The 20,930-nt window shown below is 41.1% G+C and overlaps 1 protein-coding gene across 1 annotated transcript in view; it reads right to left on the reverse strand.

Annotated features, from left to right (window-relative positions):
- Nucleotides 1-382: 382 nt before the first annotated feature.
- clvs2 (clavesin 2) overlaps nt 383-20,930 on the reverse strand; it is a 37,286-nt gene continuing 16,738 nt past the window's right edge. Inside the window, exons 3-5 of the mRNA XM_039781413.1 lie at nt 2,260-2,370; nt 1,201-1,433; nt 383-602 (exon numbers count right to left, since the gene is read on the reverse strand). Coding sequence (XP_039637347.1) covers nt 509-602; nt 1,201-1,433; nt 2,260-2,370 — 438 coding nt within the window. The 3' untranslated portion in view covers nt 383-508. The remainder of the gene's footprint in view (nt 603-1,200; nt 1,434-2,259; nt 2,371-20,930) is intronic.

Consider the following 20,930-nt stretch of genomic DNA (forward strand, 5'->3'; position numbering starts at 1 on the left):
AAAAAAAACTGCAGCCCGGGAACTGTGGCCCCAAGTTCTCTCTGAAGTATGGTTTCCAGTTTTTCAAATCGCCCCTCACCCATATATAATACAACTGTAGGGAACTCTGTTAACACACATACTGGATGTGGCAACTCTTTCTTTCTCTGTGTTTTGTTCTCCTTTCCTTGCTCCACACTGACAAGGCTGAATTGTTCAAAAGATGTTAACTTACAGTTTTTGGGGAATTGGCACTTAACAAATACCTAAATAACCGCCATCAGTAGCTCTTAGGATGCCCTCCTGTGTGAAGAAAACGTCCCTTTTGTCTCTGGCTCGTCCGTCTGCTTTCTATCAGCTCGTTGAGATTTTTCCCCAAGTTCAAGAGAAACAAGAATCCAAATTGCAGCAGCAGCAGCAGCGTTTTATTGGAGAAAGGTTGTTTTCAGAGCGCACGTGCGCAGGTAAGTCAGTGTGTTTTTGTGTTATGCTTTTGATTATGCTTTTGAGCTGTTATTGGATGTGTGGTTTAGTCCAGCGAGAGCAGCGGCTGCATGTTGTCCTCTTCACTCTTGACTTTGTCTGGCCGTTTCAGGACGCCTGGTTCCACCACGGACTGAGACCTGCATGGAAACACGACACAACGTTCAGACAAGTTACCTGTTTGATTTGCCACTTTGTCTATTTGCACGTGCCACTTTCAGTTACGCACGTGATGCAGAATGTAGCCTCGCATTGCCAGATCTTCCTCCAAGACGAGATAACATCTATACATTAGCACCATCATTATCTAACTTGTTTACACTAATTATGCAAAGATAACACAATTAGTTTGACAATATCTAGATGTTCTGTGGATACATACTATAGGTAATAAAATATAAGATTACTTTTTTTGGAGGGGGCAAAGGGACACAATTTGGAATCGAACCGGCGGTTGCTGTGGCTAGGACTGAGCCTTTGTGCATTGGGCGCATGCTCAACCGAGGGGTCTGGCTAGGCGCCCCAGGGGTATTACTTTTTCATTTGTATCTAAATATACTGTAAAGTACTGCAAAACAAGCAAGAAATTATTTAGAAAGACAGGTAACCAGAATGTTTCTGGTTCAAATCCCTGCAGCAGCTGGAAATATTTTGTGAAAAAAGTGAACCCATTTCCTTTCTTAAAAAAAGTAAAAGAAAAGCAGTACAACAGTGAGTTGAGTACAGGGATGCGCTGACCTCTTCATGGTTTTCGGGGACAGGTTTTTCTCCAAGTCTCTCTCCAGGTCTTGTACTGAGAGGGTGTAGGACTCCGGACAGTAGTCGGTCTCCTCGTCGTAGGCGTGGTCCAGCAGTGTCCGCGCCCACGTGCCCATATCGTACGGCGGCATCATCCCGCCCAGCTCCGACGGCAAGATCTCAGGATGGATCAGCTGGTGGAGGCTGTTCAGGTTGTTGCCGTGCATGAAGATCTGCAAAGGGAAAGGCCACAGAAAGTAAGACAGTTTAACTGTAAATGGACTGTATTCATATAGTCCTTTTCTAGTCTTAACGACTACTTAAAGCGCTTTAACATAGTACAGGATCGCAGTTAGACAGTCTCCCATGGCCCTGATTGGTGCATCTGAACAGGGAGCGGTGGATTTTTGCAAATCGCACTACAGGCTGTAGGTGGAGCCAGAGGAGCCAGATTTTTCTTTTTTTTTATTACCTGCTTCATATAGTTCTACTCGAACATAGGGTCAGTTTCAGCAAATATGACAGAAAGTTAGTTTTATAAGGCTTACCTACTGCACCTTTAATATCCATGTTTAATGTTTACCTATATGAGTCCATATGTTGCTAAATGGGTAATTACATTACATTTGTCCCTTCAAAACTACATATACATTTTTTTCTCTACCATTTAAACACCAATAGCCTATATGACTTTTTCTCTGATTCTTTAACAGTTGAAAGCCTGATTAAACCTGAATTAATATATTTTTTTATCCAAACAGTTGCTTAATTTCCACGTCCAGCAGTTATGGAGCAACATAATAATTCATTAGGAGTCTTTGTGTTGCCACCTGATGAATATAAATCCAATAGTCTCTCTCTTTTAGCTCTGTTTTTGGTCTCTACCAATTCCTGATGGAAATAGTTCACCAGCTAGTCTCTGACTGGGTCTGTCTGTTGTTTGCTGCTGAGCAGGAGGGGTATGGTGGCTCTTTTGTAGTCATCAATTAGTCATGTAATCCATTTTTAATATAAAAATACTTATTATAGCTGCTTTAATGGAACATCTTCTGGCCTCACCCTCTTCCTGGTCTTGTCTTTGAGGAAGGGTCGTATCACGGTGTAGAGAGCGTGGATGTACCAGGGCTGGTTCACAAAGTGGATCCCTCCAAATCTGGCAGGAAAACTGTCCTGTTGGAAGAAGAAACAAAGCAATATGTATAAAACCCAGGCAAACGAGGATCATCCCATCCAGGTGATCCAAGTGCATTTTAATTTGTGGAGATAGAATTGATTTTATTTAACCTTTATTCATACAGGTAATATCATTGTGACACAGAGTCTCATTCTCAAGAGAGCCCTGGAAATAGAATAGTGAAATGGGATGGGTTAAAAAATGTTTTCATCTATAATGGTTACGTTTCGAAGGGAAACATATTTTCTCCGGGATTACGTTTGTTTCAACAGGGGCACTCGTGTTGCGAAACGGTCGCAGTTTTTAAACACATGTTTAACGTTAAAATTGAAAAAAATCTTCTTGGTCAGGTTCAGGAAAAGATGAAAAGATTTTGGGTTCAAAATGTACATTACCCAAGTTAACTTAAATTTTTTTTACATTACTTCCAGTGTGCAAATACATGACGTAATTACGTGTAGTGCTGCCGGAGCGCCCCGGAACCACAACGGAAATTGAGAGACAATAAAAAGAAATGGAAAAGTCAAAGTTATTATATTGACATTTAAGATGTGTTAATTGATTTACAACGTCTACTCATGCATTGAGTAACATGCAGAGATATGAACTTGAGACTTGGTGACTTGGACTTGAGTCAACTAGAGTCACCGCTTTGATGACTTGTGACTTGTTTGATGACAAAAAATAAACGACTTAAGACTCGACTTGGACTTGTATGGTAATGACTCGAAACCTGACTTGACTTGAGGCGTGATGACTCAGATGTCTTGCGTGTGTTCATAAGTTTGAATGTTAGCTGTTAAATAGATAGATGGATAGATAGATTTGTATTGATCCCAAAATGGGAAATTACGGTGCTACAGCAGCAACATATCAGACACAGCACACATACAGAATATACATGAAATAATAAATAGGATAGAATACAAGAACAAATCTTCAAAAAATGAAGATAATACAAAGTGGAGAGTGTAGAAACGTACATACAAGTTGGGAATACAAATGTACAACTACTTAAATTGTATTTATAAAGATGTTAGAAAAACCTGTTTGTGCAAGTTGCACCTTGTTAGTCGGACCAGGCCACCGCAATGGCTAAGTCAGTGCCACAAGTAATTCGATTTTTATTGATTTATTTATTTGACAGGGACAATGCACAGCTCCTTATCAGTACCAGAGTTAGCTATAATCTCATTTTCATCTGTAGTCCCTGGGCGGGAAACAGAGAGTAACATTTCTGTCAAAAGGAAAACCTAACACTGGAGTATCAAACGCTAACACAGAAGTAAAGGACAAGAATCAAATTTCACAGTATTAAAACTGGCCCACAACAACAACAACAACAACAACAACAACAACAACAACAACAATACAAACCACAACACAAAAACAATCACTTTGGATTTAAAAATGTGATTAGTTGTAATACAGAATATATTCATTGTCATACTTTTTGTACTAGCTATACAAACTAGCCAATCATTTTATAAGATGGGCTACTAATACCTTGTATTTTCTCTTTAGAAAGACCGGATACTACAGGTAAGAGTGCTTTATCTTTGCCGATGTCCGTTTCCTTCCGCTTTCTTTGTGTTGGCATTTTAAACTCTGGTGGATTCATGAGGACTATGGTCAACTGCTCCTCAGATCTCTGCAGGGTAAATCCAGACAGCTAGCTAGACTATCTGTCCAATCTGAGTTTTCTCTCGCACGACTAAAACAACTTTTGAACGTACACGTTCCACCAAAACAAGTTCTTTCCCGAGGCTATTTTGCAGAGGCACTGTGCCGAGCTTAGCGGCGCCCATGACGGTCGTGATTGGTTTAAAGAAATGCCAATAAACCAGAGCACGTTTTATTCCCATCCCGGAATGCTATGTTGACTAGCCAGACTCTCCTCCGCAGCGCTGTGGAGGAGGGTCTGGCAAAGCGAGACTAGGTCTTGACTTGCCTTAACTAAGGACTCGAGACCAAATGACTTGAGACTTAGTCCCAACACTGGTAATAGTTGACTAATGTATGTAAACCAGCCAATGTAGGAACAGTGGTTACATAACCTTCAAAGCGAGGTGCGCGCCTGTACTTAAACGAATAGCACCCCCATACATCCACCACGGCCTCCTCCCTAGATAGACTTTGATTAAAAAGTTGTTTGTGATTCATCAAAGACAAACGTAATCCTGGAAAAAAAAAGATTCCCTCGACACGTAATTAAGAAAGTGCAGTTTAGTTTTCTGGGAATGTTATTTTAGGGAGACAAGGCTGTATTTAACAGACAACATGAGGAAATATTGTTGGAATCTCCACGTCCGTAAATTCATTATGCTATCTGCTGTATTTAATGCTATTTTCAAACCAGAAGATAACGAGTCTTAATGGCCGCTGCAATCATTACGTCTCATGATAACTAAGATTCATAATCTCCCTGTGTTTTATCACAACAAAGAGCCAGTCTCAATCAAGAGGATTTATTCTTCGGCCTTTTTTTTTTGAGTTCCAGCAAATGGAAAATTACCTCTGTGAGTTTCCTGTCCCTTCTCATTAGATTAGTTTTTGTAAATGGGCTTTAATCTCATATTCAATAGGAAATGGTCCGGTCTATTTTGGAGTAGCCGCAGCTACAACGCCGGAGGGAAATAAGTCCTTGTTCATACAGGTTAGTGTGTGCAGTCCGGGCCTGACACAGCGTTTCCTCGAATGCTGGACGCAATTATGATAATTGTACTCCACTGTAAGTGTGTGTGTGTGTGTGTGTGTTTGTGTGTGTGTGTGTGTGTGTGTGTGTGAGAGAGTGTGTTGGCTGTGGTTCAGCAGTACGGGGAAATTATATTCTGACATAACAAAGCCAGCTGATGAAAAAAGCTCAGACATACATATAAAAACTGTGAGCTGTGTGGGCGAGAGACAGAGACAGTTAAAGTCTCTGAGGTCGGGCCAGGTTTTGAAATTAAGGTTTGACCGACATAATGATATGATATGATACGATCCAATCCAATATCATCAAAGGCCCAAGTTGTCGTTAGAGGTTTTTGCTCCGCTAGCAGTATGTCGGCTACCAGACTGTCCAACCCTTCGGTCCAAATCAAGATACTGCGTCTGGACACCCATGACCATATTGACATAAGATGTAATGTGAAGATTCAACAGCTCAAGAGGGTTTTGGTAACCCCACTGAACCTGCATGGAGCCCATTTTACCTTTGAGCAACACCTTGGACTATGGTTTCTTGTAATGCTGTGACATTTGCCCAGTGCATAAATCCTTCTGGAACTTTTCCTCCAGCGCCACCAATCAGGCCAACGTTTCCACATGTACAAGAAATATCCCACTGTCTACACAAGATGTATTTCAGCCCCGTTTTCCCGTGCCATGCACGTCTTTAATCATTCTGTCTACACCTGTGAGATGTATGATGGCCTACATTGTATGCACGTAACTAAAGCCCAAAGCGTATTTTTGCTCTATAAGTCTTCTTTCTTTGAACTTAAGCGTGTATCTACACTACAAGACGGTGTATTGTGCAGCGACCGATGTCAAAAAACTCTGCTGAGTGCACAGCTGCACTCTGGCTGAATATGTCCAGTGCATGTGGACGAAACAGGAACAAACCCTTTCTACTTTGGAGATAAAGTGAGTTAGCCTAGAAATCTAGACACACCCTAGCGGCAGCAAATGTAATTTGCAGCCAGGGTCGTCTAGCAACTCTCCGCTGGCTTGCGAGCTGGAAAAACCAAACTCTAGTCAGGCCAATCACATCGTGTATAGAGTCGGTAGGCGGGCTTAACATAATGACGGCAGAGTTGCGACGGTTCGGCGTGAAGTCCCTGCTACTTGAAAACAAAGAAGATGGCTGCCGCTGCTGGCGAACAGCGGTCTTTCGAATCGGCTTTGGCCGAGACTCTGGAAGACTTGGAGTTAAGCTTTTCTTTGAGAAAAAAACAAAGAATGGCACTGAAGTCATTCTTAAAAAAGGAAGATGTGTTCGGAGTTTTGCCGAACGGATACGGCAAAAGTTTAATCTATCAACTAGCGCTGCTCCGGTTGGTTGTAGCACTATGCTATTGAGGGAATTTGAAAGACAACCATTTTTCCCGCCCCTTGGAATGAGCCCTGCCAATGGTGAGTTCCCAGACCCAACATCTTGATGTGGGTCTGGCTTGTCAGGCTAAAAGTTGTCTTATAGGACAAAAAAAGTACAACTTTGTACACCAAATAAAAAAATCTGCCTGATTTGCCGTGAAATGTATAGTTGCTTCCACAGTTTATTTCCTACTTTTGCATAAGTTGTACACAACATATAAAAAAGTATTATTATTAATTTAATAATGTTTTCAAAAACAGGAAATGGAAAGTACACAAATGCTACGATGCCTGCGAGCTAGTTCAGGCAGTTAAGTCAAGCTGCACTGCTGTACACACACGTGACATACCTCGCTCTCCATATAATTTACCAAACACACCTCATTAATTTGGCGGCTTATTTAACCCTTGTGTTGTCTTCAAGTCGCCCATGCACCTTGCCTACACTTTTCCTGACTCTTTTCCTGACGTTTTTGTCACTTTTTTACGACGCTTTTGTTGAGTTTTTGAAGCTTTTTTTCAGCTTATTTTTTCAACGTTCTTTTACCAATTTATTTTTTCAAATGCTATAAAACTGAATAAAACACCCAAATCCAATGAGAACAGTGAACTGACCATTTATTTTACTTGTAAAGAGCGTTGTATGGAACCACCCACGTTATTTTTTTTGACAATTTGGTTGAAAGAAATCCAAATTTCTGATATATAGAAACTTTGAAAATGGGTCTCATTTGACCTGAGGACAACAGGAGGGTTAAACTGCACAATTTCCCCATCTCCACGTGGCCAATGCTGCTCTGCACCCGCATCGCTGACTGCTTTCAGCCCCACCACCACCCCAGCATCCACCTGCAGGCTCCGGCCAGGGGGGGAAGCTACTTTATCATCACTCCCCAATATCTCATGTAAACCCAAACTGGGGGGAGTGATTTCACGGTCTGGCCTCCAAACACAATGTTCTGCTGTTATTATTAACATTTAAAAAGTGAGCTGTCTGACTGAAATTATAAAAGGACGACAGTTTCTGCAAACAGCCTTCTTTAGGATTTCTACCAATTTAAATAGAATATAGTCAGATTTTAAATCAGAAAATCGCCATAAAAATGATTCTCATCCAGACTTTACATACCCATGCCCCCACAAAATGTTTCCTGCTGCGAGAACAGTGTTCAATGCATTTTAGTTTAAGTTTATTTGTCAAAAATATATTTCTGTATTAAAATATTGTTCCCCCCTTTTTAACAGAAAAAAACACAATGAAACAATAATTGTTTATAAAACTCAATAATCCAGTTATAAATACTGAATATGGGTGCAAAATATTTCCATAGTGTCAGTGCTGGTAATAAAGAGAGATATTTTGGTTAGTGTGTGGTCAGACAACCCTCCCAGCTGTCAGATCTGACTCTGAACCTCTGGCCTGCCCTGTGCTCTGACACACATTTTCACTTTGATGAAGCGACCTGCTGCATTATACATTAACACTGAAAATGGAAAATGGGCTGCAGGGCCTCTGCTGCACTGGGGGGAGTGAAGGAGTAGGAGGAGGAGGAGGAGGAAGAAACAGGAGCTAAAGGATTGATATGCTCCCACCTAAGTGAAGACGATAATGTTATAAATGGTATACAGCATAGGCGTAATTTACCAATAATCAATGTTTTTGTCGCTTTTTTCAACATTTTTGTTGCTTTTTTCGAGTTTGTTTTGGACATTATGTTTTACGTTTTTTTTAAAAAATAAAAAAATAAAATTCCAAGTCTTTGGTGCATTTGGATGTTTTTGTGTCTTTTTTCCAGTTTTCTTTTCCAGTTTTTTTCAATGTTTTTGTCGCTTTTTTTAAAATACATGTCCTGGAACCTCCCTACATAGTTGGAGATTTTTATATTATTCCTTTATAAATAAGTTTTCACATATTGTCTTGTGTTATTTGTCTGTAACTCTCTAAACTGTTATTGTAGCCTCTCTCAAGCCACCACACTCAAACTGCAGGAGCATCAGTCAAAAAGAAGATTTATGTGAACGAGAAAGCGTTTGAAAATCATTAAAAACGTGCAAAACTTGAATCTCTTTGCATTGCATTACAGGTGAAAAACCGACTGGATATGCTGTTAATTTGACATAAAATGGCAAGAAACCTCAAAGGAATCATGTTGAGAGAAATGGAGTCCTTTTACCAAATGATGGTTTTGATGCCTGCGGTTGCAGTTCTGGCAGTAGACAGCTCAAATATTCAGTAAATATAATCTGTCAATTTCAGAAACCAGCCTCTCAAAACCACTTCAGGATTTTCTTTGATGTTTTGTCTACTGGAGGCAAAAGTCGATCCTAAACAAATGAGCGACTGTGGGGATTTATTTTTGGCCTCTCTCGCTGCAGGTCATGGCAGAGCGGCTTCAGTTACAGCAAAAAGGTTGAAGACAACTGAAGGGGACAGAAGACCAGTCCATCAACACCCACAGGACGACGTGCGGAACTGAGGAGTCATCTTTAATAGCGATATACAGATTATCGGCCCTGGGCGATTATCGGGCTGTTTTTTGCAGATTATCTGTAGCCGTGTTTTATTTTTTCTGATAACCGATAAAGTTAATTATTTAAAGGTCCTATGACATGCTGCTTTTTGGATGCTTTTATATAGGCCTCAGTGGTCCCATAATACTGTATCTGAAGTCTCTTTCCCGAAATTCAGCCTTGGTGCAGAATTACAGCCACTAGAGCCAGTCTCACAATGAGCTTTCCTTAGGATGTGCCATTTCTGTGTCTGTAGCTTTAAATGCTATTGAGGAGGAGAGAGGGGGGGCAAGATGAGAGGGGGGCCATGATGTCTCTCTCTTTCTCATGGGCGGGCCAAATTCTCTGGGCGGGCAAAGCAAAGAAAGGGGAGGTAACCTTTCCCCTTAATAAAAGGAAGATTCCAGATCGGCCCATCTGAGCTTTCATTTTCTCAAAGGCAGAGCAGGATACCCAGGGCTCGGTTTCCACCTATCACCATTTCTAGCCATTGGGGGACCATAGGCAGGCTGGGGGAACTCATATTAATGTTAAAAAACCTCATAAAGTGAAATTTTCATGCCATGGTACCTTTAAACTTCTACTTTCTACTTTGGCTCTGCTACAGCTCTGATTCCGTCCCTCTGCTTCAGTTTCACTCACCACTGAGTCTGACTTAAGGCCGTTTTACAGTCGCCGCAGCCGAGCTCGCACGCGCCAATGTGACGTCAAAATGACGTAGATCTCGCTCGCGCGACAAAGTGGAAACAGGGGAGCATGAACGAGCTTGAGAGCAACCGGATGCCAGGACTCTCAGAGTGACTGCAAGTCTCTCTTGTAAACTGGGTTAAGTTGAGTTCTTTTATGGTGAATGAAAGGCTTGATCCGACGAAGTAGGTCATCGAATCAAATTGAAGCATTGACGTCAATGCTGCTGCCAGTCCTGCCGTTGTTTACCTTTTTCTTCTTCTTCTAGTCCATAGAAATAGCAAAGTCGGTAGCCTTTCCTCATTAAGAGTGCAACTATTGTCACGACCACCACGCACGAGTATAAACAGTACGACTTAAAGATTTTCATTTTCACTGTAAATGTATATTGGTTCAAAATATCGGTTGTCGGTTTATTAAATACTAATAATCGGCATCGGCCTTATCGGTCGATCCCTGCTCTTTAAAAACACAATCAGTTTATATTTCAGATTTTCTAAAAATCTCCCATGAACCCTGCTACTTCACCTCTCACCTTCCGCTCCTGGCTGCACTGCAGAGGATAAACACTTTTTCTTTTTTTTTCTTTAAAGCTTTCTTTGCTGTAGAAACATCCTGCTTTGTGGCACCAAAGCAATCCAGCAGATTTCCCTCTAAATCGGACCTGAAGGCACAGAATGTGAAGACCCAGCCAATCTTGTTGGTGATGGTCTTATTTTCTTCTAAGGTAATTACACTAGTGACTCAGAATTCATATTTTTACAGTTTCAAAAGGAGGAGCCTGAAGATAAGGAGTCAGCTACATTTGTTTGGGTACCAATAGTTCACTTCTAAACTGTCTTCATATCTGTCTTAGTGGTGAAAATGATGAGAGAAATGTTAAGACTCAAAGACGAGAAAGTTCGGGAGTGTGGCATCTTGATTTCCAGGTGTTTTTCTGCCTCCAAACACTGACGAGACAGCAGACATGGTTAATAAACCTTACTCCAGGATTTAAAATGGTAGAAAATATATGATATTGCATAGGGTACAATCATGTTGTTCTACAGGCTGTGATTTATAACACACAATATACAGTTTAAATAACACAGTTTAAAAAAACTGTACGTTCTCATGTATTATCATGATTTGGAGCTCATGTTTAGTGAGCATTTTGAGTATTTATGCACATCCGGAAAGTTTATTGGGCAGATGTAACTCTGTGTGGGAGCTTAGTAGTATGCTCTGTTCACATCATGTAGAAGCAATCAGCTTAGTTTAGCAGTTTCCGATTTCGTAAATATCATTCAAGTTAACAGCCAAGTGACAACCGTTCTGAAACCTCTGATTTGGCCTCAATAAACCTCAATAATGCCTCACGTCAGCTGTCGTTTCTCTTCAGTATTTCTTTGGCACAATTTTTTAATTTAAAAGCAAACACTGTAGTTAAACCATTTTAGTGTGGTTTTGTGTTGATTACTTAAAGGGATACCTTGCCGATATAAATCCAGCTCTGTGTCATGGCAGTGTGGGCAGTGTGTGACGAACGGTGTTTGGCTTCCCTCCGTGTCGGCATGGAGCTTGCAACTGAGCCGAGCAGCGGAGGTCTGGGATCCACCAGCTGACGCTAAATGAGTCACAGAGGTCCTCTGAGACCATCGGGCGGATCTCGGCAGACCTCGGCAGCTCCGAGCTTAATGCACTGGCGCCATAGAGGGAAGCCAACCACTGTTCATCTGAACACACTGCCGGCACAAAGATGACACAGAGCTGGATTTATATCGGCAAAATATGTCTTTAAATGAAATGTGGTGTGTAATCAGCAATTTTTATTTTCTGCTAGCAGGAGCAACTTCTGAGCTCTTCTTCTTATAATAAAACATTGGATTCTGTGAACTGTTGTGATCAGCATCTTCTTGCAGAATATAAAAGCAACTTTTGAATGCATGAAGATATGGGTATAAATATGGGTAAAATATGGGTTTCAAAGCAACACAACATTTTTTATTATTCAGTGAAAATCACAAATTGCTCAATTATTCATAATTTCATTCCAACATGACAAACGCACACAACCGTAGCTCAATAACTATTCATTCATTGTGTAAATGAAGCTTGTTAGTAGTTAGACTGAGAGCTGCCATCTTGAGCTGTCTGACGTGTGAAAGCTTTTAAATCACGTCAATCTTTCCATACCTTCTGTCCCACGTGACTTGAACACATATGCAGCTGGTGTGTTATAAAACCTCACAGATCCAGAGGGGACAGAAACAACACTGCACATTAAACACCATGGTTTTGTTCAAAGACACTCAGAGACACTCAGCGGTAACGACATGTGTCGCGTCGGAATCCTCTCGTCAGATGAAAGTCAGCCGATCGTCAAGAGACACAGCTGCTTCTTTGAATCTGAATACTCGGGCATTGAGTCCACCTTAAGGATACTCAATGTGTCCTTTAACAGATAACCACACACACTACAAGCTTTGCTCCGAGCAGTTTGGTCATTTTGATTCCAGTAGTAATTCCAGTGTTGGTCTAAATCAGGATCAGTACGGGCTCCAGAGGACAAAATAAAAACGTGTTTTGCGACTGAAGTTGCCTAACTGTACATATAAGTGTAATTTCGACAAGAATGTAAGATAAAGTTTAAACAAAACAGAAAAGGTCCGTCTGTTGATGTTGCAATGGGTCGGAATATGAGTTTATCATTATGCTGCATCTTACAGAAGTCACTTTTTTTTCAATTCTTTTCAAACCAAATTTACAAAAAAGTGAGTTTGTCAAAAAAGAATATCTGCCCATGCATCATGCATGCAAGTCCTGACTTTAAAATGTTACTTAAGTAAAAGTACAGAAACATTATTAGGGACCGTTCGGTATTTATGGAATGGACCACCGGAGTTTCATGTCTTTTTTATTCTTTGTTGATGGGAGGGTCATTTTTTTGTCTAGGGGGGGAGGGTCACCCAACTTTTGTATTCATGATGCAACATTTCAAAGTGGCTTGTTTGGTGCACATTTATCCATGTAGCTCCATGTAGCTCTCTCAGTCTCGGCCCCTATCATGGTCAAACCAGCTCATTTCATTAAAATTATCAGAAATTGTTTCCCAAGAGACGTTACTACATCTGCTCGGGTCACAGAGACTTCGCTCTGCTCTGCCGCTGTCTGTCTCCAATTTTAGCGGCTGCTGGTTTGACCACAGAGATACGAGTGACGGACGGCAAGCTTGACCGCAGTCTGTTTCTGTGAGAGGAACACTGCAAGCTGCTACAGTTTGCTGCTCTGCTGCATCGCAGATTGCTAAACACACTTGACTACAGGAGACATTACCTAAGACTTGCGGAGTACATGTAGTTGGTGCAGTTCGAATACAGATCACGTTCTCACCACAAACAAACCGCTCCAGAGTTCTATTGAAAGCGTACCGGGACCCCCTCTTCGAGCAGGTCTCAGTACACTTGTTTTGTCCGCTTTTGGTGCGCACCATAGTTCGATTGCGGCATTCTCACCTGCCCATACGAACCACACCAGCGATGCAAACAAACTCTAGTTAGATTCAACAGAACTAAAGGCTGTCAGTGTGAAAACGCCCTTAGAGAGAAGTGAGTCAGCATCTGATGTACCTGCCAAAAAACAACAACAACCAAGCTCTGATTCACACTCATAACCGGACGGTGCCAAAGAAACAACCATCGTAATGATTCATATAACCGAAATAAAACAGAATAAAACCAAACACATTTTCTCCCAGCACAAAGAAGAACTCCATCAGACGCTGAAATCCATCGCAGGTAAAACTGAGGAGGGACCATGAAGAAGAAGACCTCTGTCAGGACCCATTTTTAAAAAGTTTCTATATCAGAAATTTGGCTTTCTTTCAACCAAATTGTCAAGGTCAATAACGTGGATGGTTCCATAGAGCGGTAAACACAGGTTAAATACATGATCAGTTCACTACTTTCATTGAATTTGAGTGTTTTTTCAATTTTATAGCATTTAAAAAAAATAAAAAGACAAAATAACGTTGAAAAAAGTGACAAAAATTCCGTAAAAAGTAGGAAAAAAATTGTCAAAACATTAACAAAACGCAAAAATAAATCAACAAAAACATCGGCAAAAGTGTCAACAAAGAACAACAAAATGTTGAAAAAAAAAGTTCTAATTTAAAATTTTGATCCAGAAAATCTGAAAATTGCACGGTCGATGACGGGAAGACAACACAAGGGTTAAACCAATCACAATCCTCTTGGGCGGCTCTAAGCCCCGGACAAAATAACGGCGTCTCTGCAAAATCGCCTCAGGAAAGAACATGTTTTGGTGGAACATGTGTACGTTCAGAGGTTGTTTAGTCAGCAACAGAAAACTCTGATTGGACAGATAGTCTAGCTAGCTGACCCTGCAGAGATCTGAGGAGCAGTTAACCCTTGTGTCGCGTTCCCGTCGAACATGAACTTGGGTTTAAATTGAAACGTTTTTGTCACTTTTTTTCAATGCTTTTTGAAATTCATGGTCAATAAACCTAATTTATTTGACATTATACCTAATTTTTGAGTAAAAAAAATGCAGAAATTATGAATTATTTTGACTTATAGTTAAAATCAGAAGATGTTGAGTGAATCACAGACTGGTCATAAAATTGAATAAAACACCACAATTCAATGAAAGTAAATCATTCATTTTACCTGTAAAGAATGTTGCATGGGTCCCATATAATGTACATCCACGCATCCAAGTTATTTTTGGGCAATTTGGTTGAGAGAAACATATTTCTGATATAAAAACGCGTCAAATGTGACCTGAGGACAACACAAGGGTGAACCATAGACCATATATTTCCTGGAATTTCTGGCGGCACCTGAACAATCCCTGAAGTGGAACGTCGTGGATAAAGACTAGAACAACGTGCACGTGACAACAAGAGGAAGATGGAGTGAGGCTGGTCTGCAGTGGGTACAAATGCTTCTAAAGGCTGAACCTGCTGAAGCTGCAACATCAGGTCGTACAACAGAGCGCCAACCTGTGAGTCACCGGCTGCTGATTCATTATTTAATGGATCAAAAGGGAGCTGTGACAGCAGCGAGAGGATGGTGCCAGATGATCTACAATCCTTTATAATCCACCTGGACAGAAATGTACAGCAGAGGGCGACATCAGCAGGTAAAGACGGTGACGAATTCCCCCGGACAACGTCACGCAAAATGGCTGCCTGAAATATTTCGCAAATTTCAATCATTTCAATTCACCATTCTATTCTGATCATCCTCCTTGTCAGAATAATGGAAAATGAACCTCAGGCATGACTACACTCTAATTTCTTTTCCCCCTGTGCATTAATTACTGCGTATTACCTTAATAAATATTTGCTGGCAGTGTGGTCTACTTTATCAAACTACACAGGGTTTTATTCTCCTTGGATGTGTCGATATGCTGCTTTTCAGTTATTTTTATCAATATCAATGAAATATCTTTGGCCTCTTGACTGTTTTCCGAAACTATTAGTTGTTTTGATAAGACATCTAAATTTCTTTTAATCTTCCTAAATCATGTTTTATTGTATTGCGGCCTCAAGGGAAAATCAATCAAACTGGTGTTGGTTTATTCATTGGCTTAAGGCTTTATTCTCTTTTTGCAAATTAACTCTTAATTTAAAGGCAAGTTAAAATTGTAAGGGACATTTTTCACTGTGTTAGAGACAAAAAAGAGAGTAATAAAATTAATCTTCTCTTGCTAATTAGATTTAAACATGTGTTGAAGAAAACCTGCAGACAGGTCTCCGCTTATTGATGGGAGGTAGTAATTTTTTACATATTTTGTACATATATTTGTATATATATAATTTTTTTCCCCAATGAAGAAAGACCTTAAAGGTGCTGTAGGTAGGATTGTGATGATCCAGGACTTAGCCAAAGAATTTGAACATCAACAACTTCTCAGTCCCTACCCCCCCTTTCTGCTAAAGCCCAAACGGTCTCCTAAGCCCCTCCCCCCACAAGGGAGAATGAATGCGTGTGCATTAGCAGTGATTGACACGCAGTTAGATACTCCCCCCTGGCCCTGATTGGTGCATCTGAACAGGGAGCGGTGGATTTTTGCAAATCACACTACAGGCTGTAGGTGGAGCCAGAGGAGCCAGATTTTTTAATTTTTTTTATTCCCTGCTTCATGTAGTTCTACTGGAACATGGGGTCAGTTTCAGCAAATATGACAGAAAGTTAGTTTTAGAAGTCTTACCTACTGCATCTTAAAAAGCTGCAAACTGCAGTTTTTGAAGAAGAAAACGCTGTGAAATGCAACATTTCTGTCGGAGAGCGAGAGTCTATCAGCACTCAGCAAACAAGCAGCTGATGTTACAAAGTCTGACATGCGTCGTCTACCACTCTATATGTTACCGGGGTTGTGGTGGTCATACATCCCCCCCCCCCCTCCCGACCTCTCTCCGCTCGGCTCTGCTGCTGTCACTTCTGATCCACAGAAGCATGAGTAAACGTGTCCTCCCTCCATTCCAGTGCCTCTTTCTTTGCCGGATGTAAAGTGTAGCCTGGAGTGATGACATTGGTTTGCTGCTGGCTTGTTCTTTACAAAAAACAACACCTTTATGAGAGGACGTCTGAATAAAGCTAATGCATGGAAGTAAAAAAAAAAAAAAGAAAAAAAAGGGTAAATCAATGGTGAATGTTACAGTATGTGACAGAAAGCAGAGCGAAGCGCTGCTTCACTTCTCCTTGTGGGCTGAAATTCTCGACCAGCTGCACTTCTAGTCACCAGAACCCACAAAAATGTCGAAGATGAACTAGACTCAACCTTTTAGTTCACTTCCCCAAAGGACAGCCGCAGCATTAGTTCAACCTTGGATCTTTTATTTCTCTGTAGCTTTTGATCCAATCTGTTATCCTTAAATTCAAGTTTTGAATGAATCCCACAATACATCTTTTGGTTATATTATTGTTGTGTCTCGCTTTGTCAGACCTTCCTCCAGTGCGCTGCAGAGGAGGGTCTGGCTAGTCCACACAGTATTCCGGGATGGGAGAAAAACGTGCTCTAGTTTATTGGTATTTCTCAGTGCAAGTAATTAGGTTGTTTTTTTTGTCTTTTGTTGGCTCACTTTTACTCACAACATGCTAACATGCACTACGCTAAGCTAACTAGCGGCGGTGCTGCCGGTGTTGCACCGGACTAAAACAATGCATGCACAAAAAATGCGTTGGCCCACCTATCTACAGCTAGGGGAGACCGTGATGAGCCCTATTTCAACAAACGGTGGCGTATCCCTTTAAACCAATCACAATCGTCTTGGGCAGCGCTAAGCGCCGGACGGAGCAACGGCGTCTCTGCAAAATAGCCTCTGGAAGGAACTTGTTTTGGTGGAACATGTGTACGTTCAAAAGTTGTTTTAGTCGTGCAACAGAAAACTCAGATTGGACAGATTTTCCGGCGGCACCTGAGCAATCCCGGAAATGAAACATCGTCTACTTAGACTATCCTGTTATCAGACAAGTTGAACACAGCTTTGTACACGAGAAATGTTTGCAACAATTGCTTCTGTTACATTTTCAACAATCCAATTTATTTATTTTTTTTAAACAAGCAGATCTTAAATATTGTCAGAGAACATCAGCTGCTGGCAGCTTCTTTTTTTAAAAGCAACTTCAAACCCTTATATCAGTCAAACGTTGCGTCGTAAGTCTTATTGAAGTGGGAGAACATTCGGACAGACAGCAGCAGCTTCTTCCAGCTGAGCGGAAATCAATACTGTTGTTCCACGGCTCCATCTCCTGTGTACAGACGCAATTCACAGACGATTGAAATACGATCACTGCGATTGATATTATCAGGTAAACTGGGAGGAAATCGGATGGAAGAAGTAAAAGTAATAAACACTCTTAGTTCACTTAAACCCCATTTGCTATTAACCGTTTTTCTAATTTTAAAGCATATTATGAATCTGCTGTCTTAATTGTACTGCTTGAGATAAAAAAAAAAGTATAGGGTGCTGAGAAACCTTTCATCATCTATTATACATGATGATGAAGGAGGCGGATCAGAAGATTTGAGTTAATGCTCCAAGATATCGCGCAGAATTAAAGTGCATTCACACACAAGCTGCAGCCTGAGAAGAAACAGTAGGCCAACATCTATTACATGTCTTTTCTTGCAGACATTGTTGACACAGTTTTCCTCCGGAGTGCCAGTTATTCTGGAGGGGTTTGCGTGTTACGTAACGATGCTAATGCAGAGTAAATCCACGGAGAGTTCACTGACTGGTGCTGCACTATTGTCTGTGTTAAAGTGGTCAAAATGTCTGCAGATGTTCAGGCTCTATAAAAGGGACAAATATGGGACTTGCTAGTGGCGAAAAGTTGTCGATCGCCAAAGTAATTCCTTAAATTAGCAATCCATCCAAAATTTGTCGACATATTTAATAAAAAAAAAAAAAGTCAACTTCATTGTGGATGCCAGAAAACCCCACGAAAAAGATTAAGATGCACTAAAGAAAGAATAGACGGAGAACTATTAAATGTAAAGGAACTATTTCTTCACTCTGTGTCTGTATTTATTTACTGCAACAGCATTGTGTGTATATAGCAAGCAGCATTACACTATTAATATTACATTATTGTTTATCAATCATTTACAGTTGTTTTGTGGCGCGCTCAGTGATCGGCTGAGCAGAGTCTTGGAAGAAAAAAAAAAGAGGGAGCGAGATGGAGAAATGTGTTTTTGATGTCTCTGCGCAACAAAAGGGAGGCCCATCTGGAGAAGAGGGCAGAGCGGATAGCGTGGCAGGCCGACATGTTGCCATGGCAACGTGGCAAGGGTGGGATGTAGCAGGAGGGAGTGGAGATAGAAAGAGTGTGTGTGTGTGTGTGGGGAGAGGGGGGGGGGCGTACGACTAAACACAGTGTACCCTGCATCTGGCTGCTGATGAAGAAGAAAGATGATGCTTCTTTTAGGTTCAATGAGGGAAAACAAATAGGGAAAATAAACACCAGGAAGGAGATTTCGGGATGATTTCTGTAACTATTTCTTTTAATTTTGGACTGTATTGTGTTTCTATAGAAGAAACTCTATGATTACTGAGTTCATCTTGAAACAAAACACATGAATCGCAAGCTGCCGTTTTCCAGAAACTGACAAAACATAAACTGCCCTGCCAGTACTGTCTCTTGGGAACAATAATGGAGGGACTGAATTAAGGGAGAGAGAGAGAGAGAGAGAGAGAGAGAAGGGGGGGAGGGTAAAGAAGACAAAAGTGAAAGGCATGGGGAGGCCAGAGGGGACTGAGGAAGAGAAGGAGGAGGGGACACTTCATGTGATTTTAAATCAGTAAATGCAGTAAAAAAAAAGTTTAAAAAGGAAGATGACATTCCCTTTCTATATTCCTTCAATGACTAATGTTCCATTTTTGCTATCGTATTTGAAATTCGGGCGGCAAAGTGGATTTGGAAGTCTCAGAAAATGTCAAGATGTCAGGTGAAAGGGCATTAGGCCTACATAATTCTAACAGGGAAAGTGCTAATTAAAGAATAATTGTGCACACTTTTGTTTGATGGCAGACTGGCAAGTTTTTAAATACAACGAACAACGGAGAATAAAAAGTTACAAGATCATCAACATCATTAGGATTTATCCTCCGGGGAGCGTGGACGTCTGTACCAAAATGTCGTGGCAATCCATCCAATGACAGTAGAGATATTTCACTCTGGACCGGAAACACGTTACCAGCCGTACACCCATGCCATGATTAGGTTGCTGTATAAAATAACTGTTTCAGCTACAGTATCAGTTACCTTTCGGCTCTGCTTGACACATGATCGACCGCTGTTGTTTGGGGTTAGCCAACGTTCCCACAAATGTAGAAACTCTAACATTTTTTGTCTTTTTGTTGAAGGATTGCATTTGGACCCGACTTGACTTGAGTCTCCTGATCGAGTCCTGTGAAGACTTCTAATGCATTTCTGTAACCGTGGCGCCATCAGCTTTGTTTTTACATTACACTGATGACTCTAAGCAGCTACTTGATTTGGCTTTAATTACATCATTGAGTTTGAACCTTCCTGTTTGCAAAAAGCACAGGAACACAACCCTCCTATTATCAGCCCAGTGAGAAGTCCCACATGTTGGACTTTCCCATGTAGGCCGTAACAAAAACTGTCTAATGGACAAAATCCCAGATCTAATTTAATCTACTGAATCCTGAGTCATGGTCCATGTGTCAACACATTTGAGCCAAATCCTGCCAACAGACAGACAGACGTAAGAATCATCACTTAAAAGCTTTAAATGCAGGCTGCACACAGGGGCGTAGCTGTAATTTCACAAGTGAGGGGGACCGACTCTTTATGAGGATGATTTTTATTGAAAGATCCTCTCCCATTTGTCCCTCCAAATCACGGATGCCAACTGGCCTACATTTATTTTTTTACTGCCACATCTCACCCAATGGGAGACCTGCTAATATTTAACTAGTGTTGGGGTCAGCCTCCCGGGGGAAAGTTTTGCCCAAATTTGGTGGCCTCTGGCACATTCTAATGCCACTATTCCATCATATACACTGATCTTAATTATTGCATATTTAAATTAGTTTTCCTCCCTATATTTTTGTATATATTTTATTATTGCCTATATCTCTATGAGTCTATCAATCAAATGATGCAACCTGAGTAATGTGCACACTCGCCTAGTTGTGCATTCAAATCCACTCAGACGCGTTGTAAGTGTGGGCGACAGAGGGCACCGACAAGTGTGGGGGACATGTCCCCCCATAGGCGTAGATTTTTTTTTGGGGGGGGGGGGGTGCAGGGGATATGTTCCGCCCAATATTTAGAAGAGGTAGATTTGTCCCCCTCAAAAAAATATTAAGACAACCCTCTCTCCAAAAAGAGATAAAAATAACCGTTCGGGGGGCTCAAAACATAGAGTTGCGTTCAAAACATAGAGTTGCGTTCAAAACATAGGGTTGCGTTTCGCCAAAAGTTGAATCTGTCTCAACTTTATTACAGCATTGAAGACAAAACCCCCCCCCAAAAAACATGATTGAATCCTAAAATTGAAAATCAAACACCTACCCAAGCAACGAATATTCCGATATTTGGATCAAGCCCTACTTCTTACCAGTAAATATATGTTTTTCAACGATTTCAGATACAGTATATGAAGTGTTTGACGCTCAAAAGGGTTTGGGGGAGGACCCCCAGACAGACCCCCGGTTATAATGTGCCCACTCCCCCCCCCAATGTTGAAACTAAACCTACGCCCTTGTGTCCCCAGCATACTCCATGCCGTGACTGCAGTG

Source organism: Perca fluviatilis, chromosome 18 (genome assembly GCF_010015445.1).
Source record: "Perca fluviatilis chromosome 18, GENO_Pfluv_1.0, whole genome shotgun sequence".
Taxonomy (NCBI): domain Eukaryota; kingdom Metazoa; phylum Chordata; class Actinopteri; order Perciformes; family Percidae; genus Perca; species Perca fluviatilis.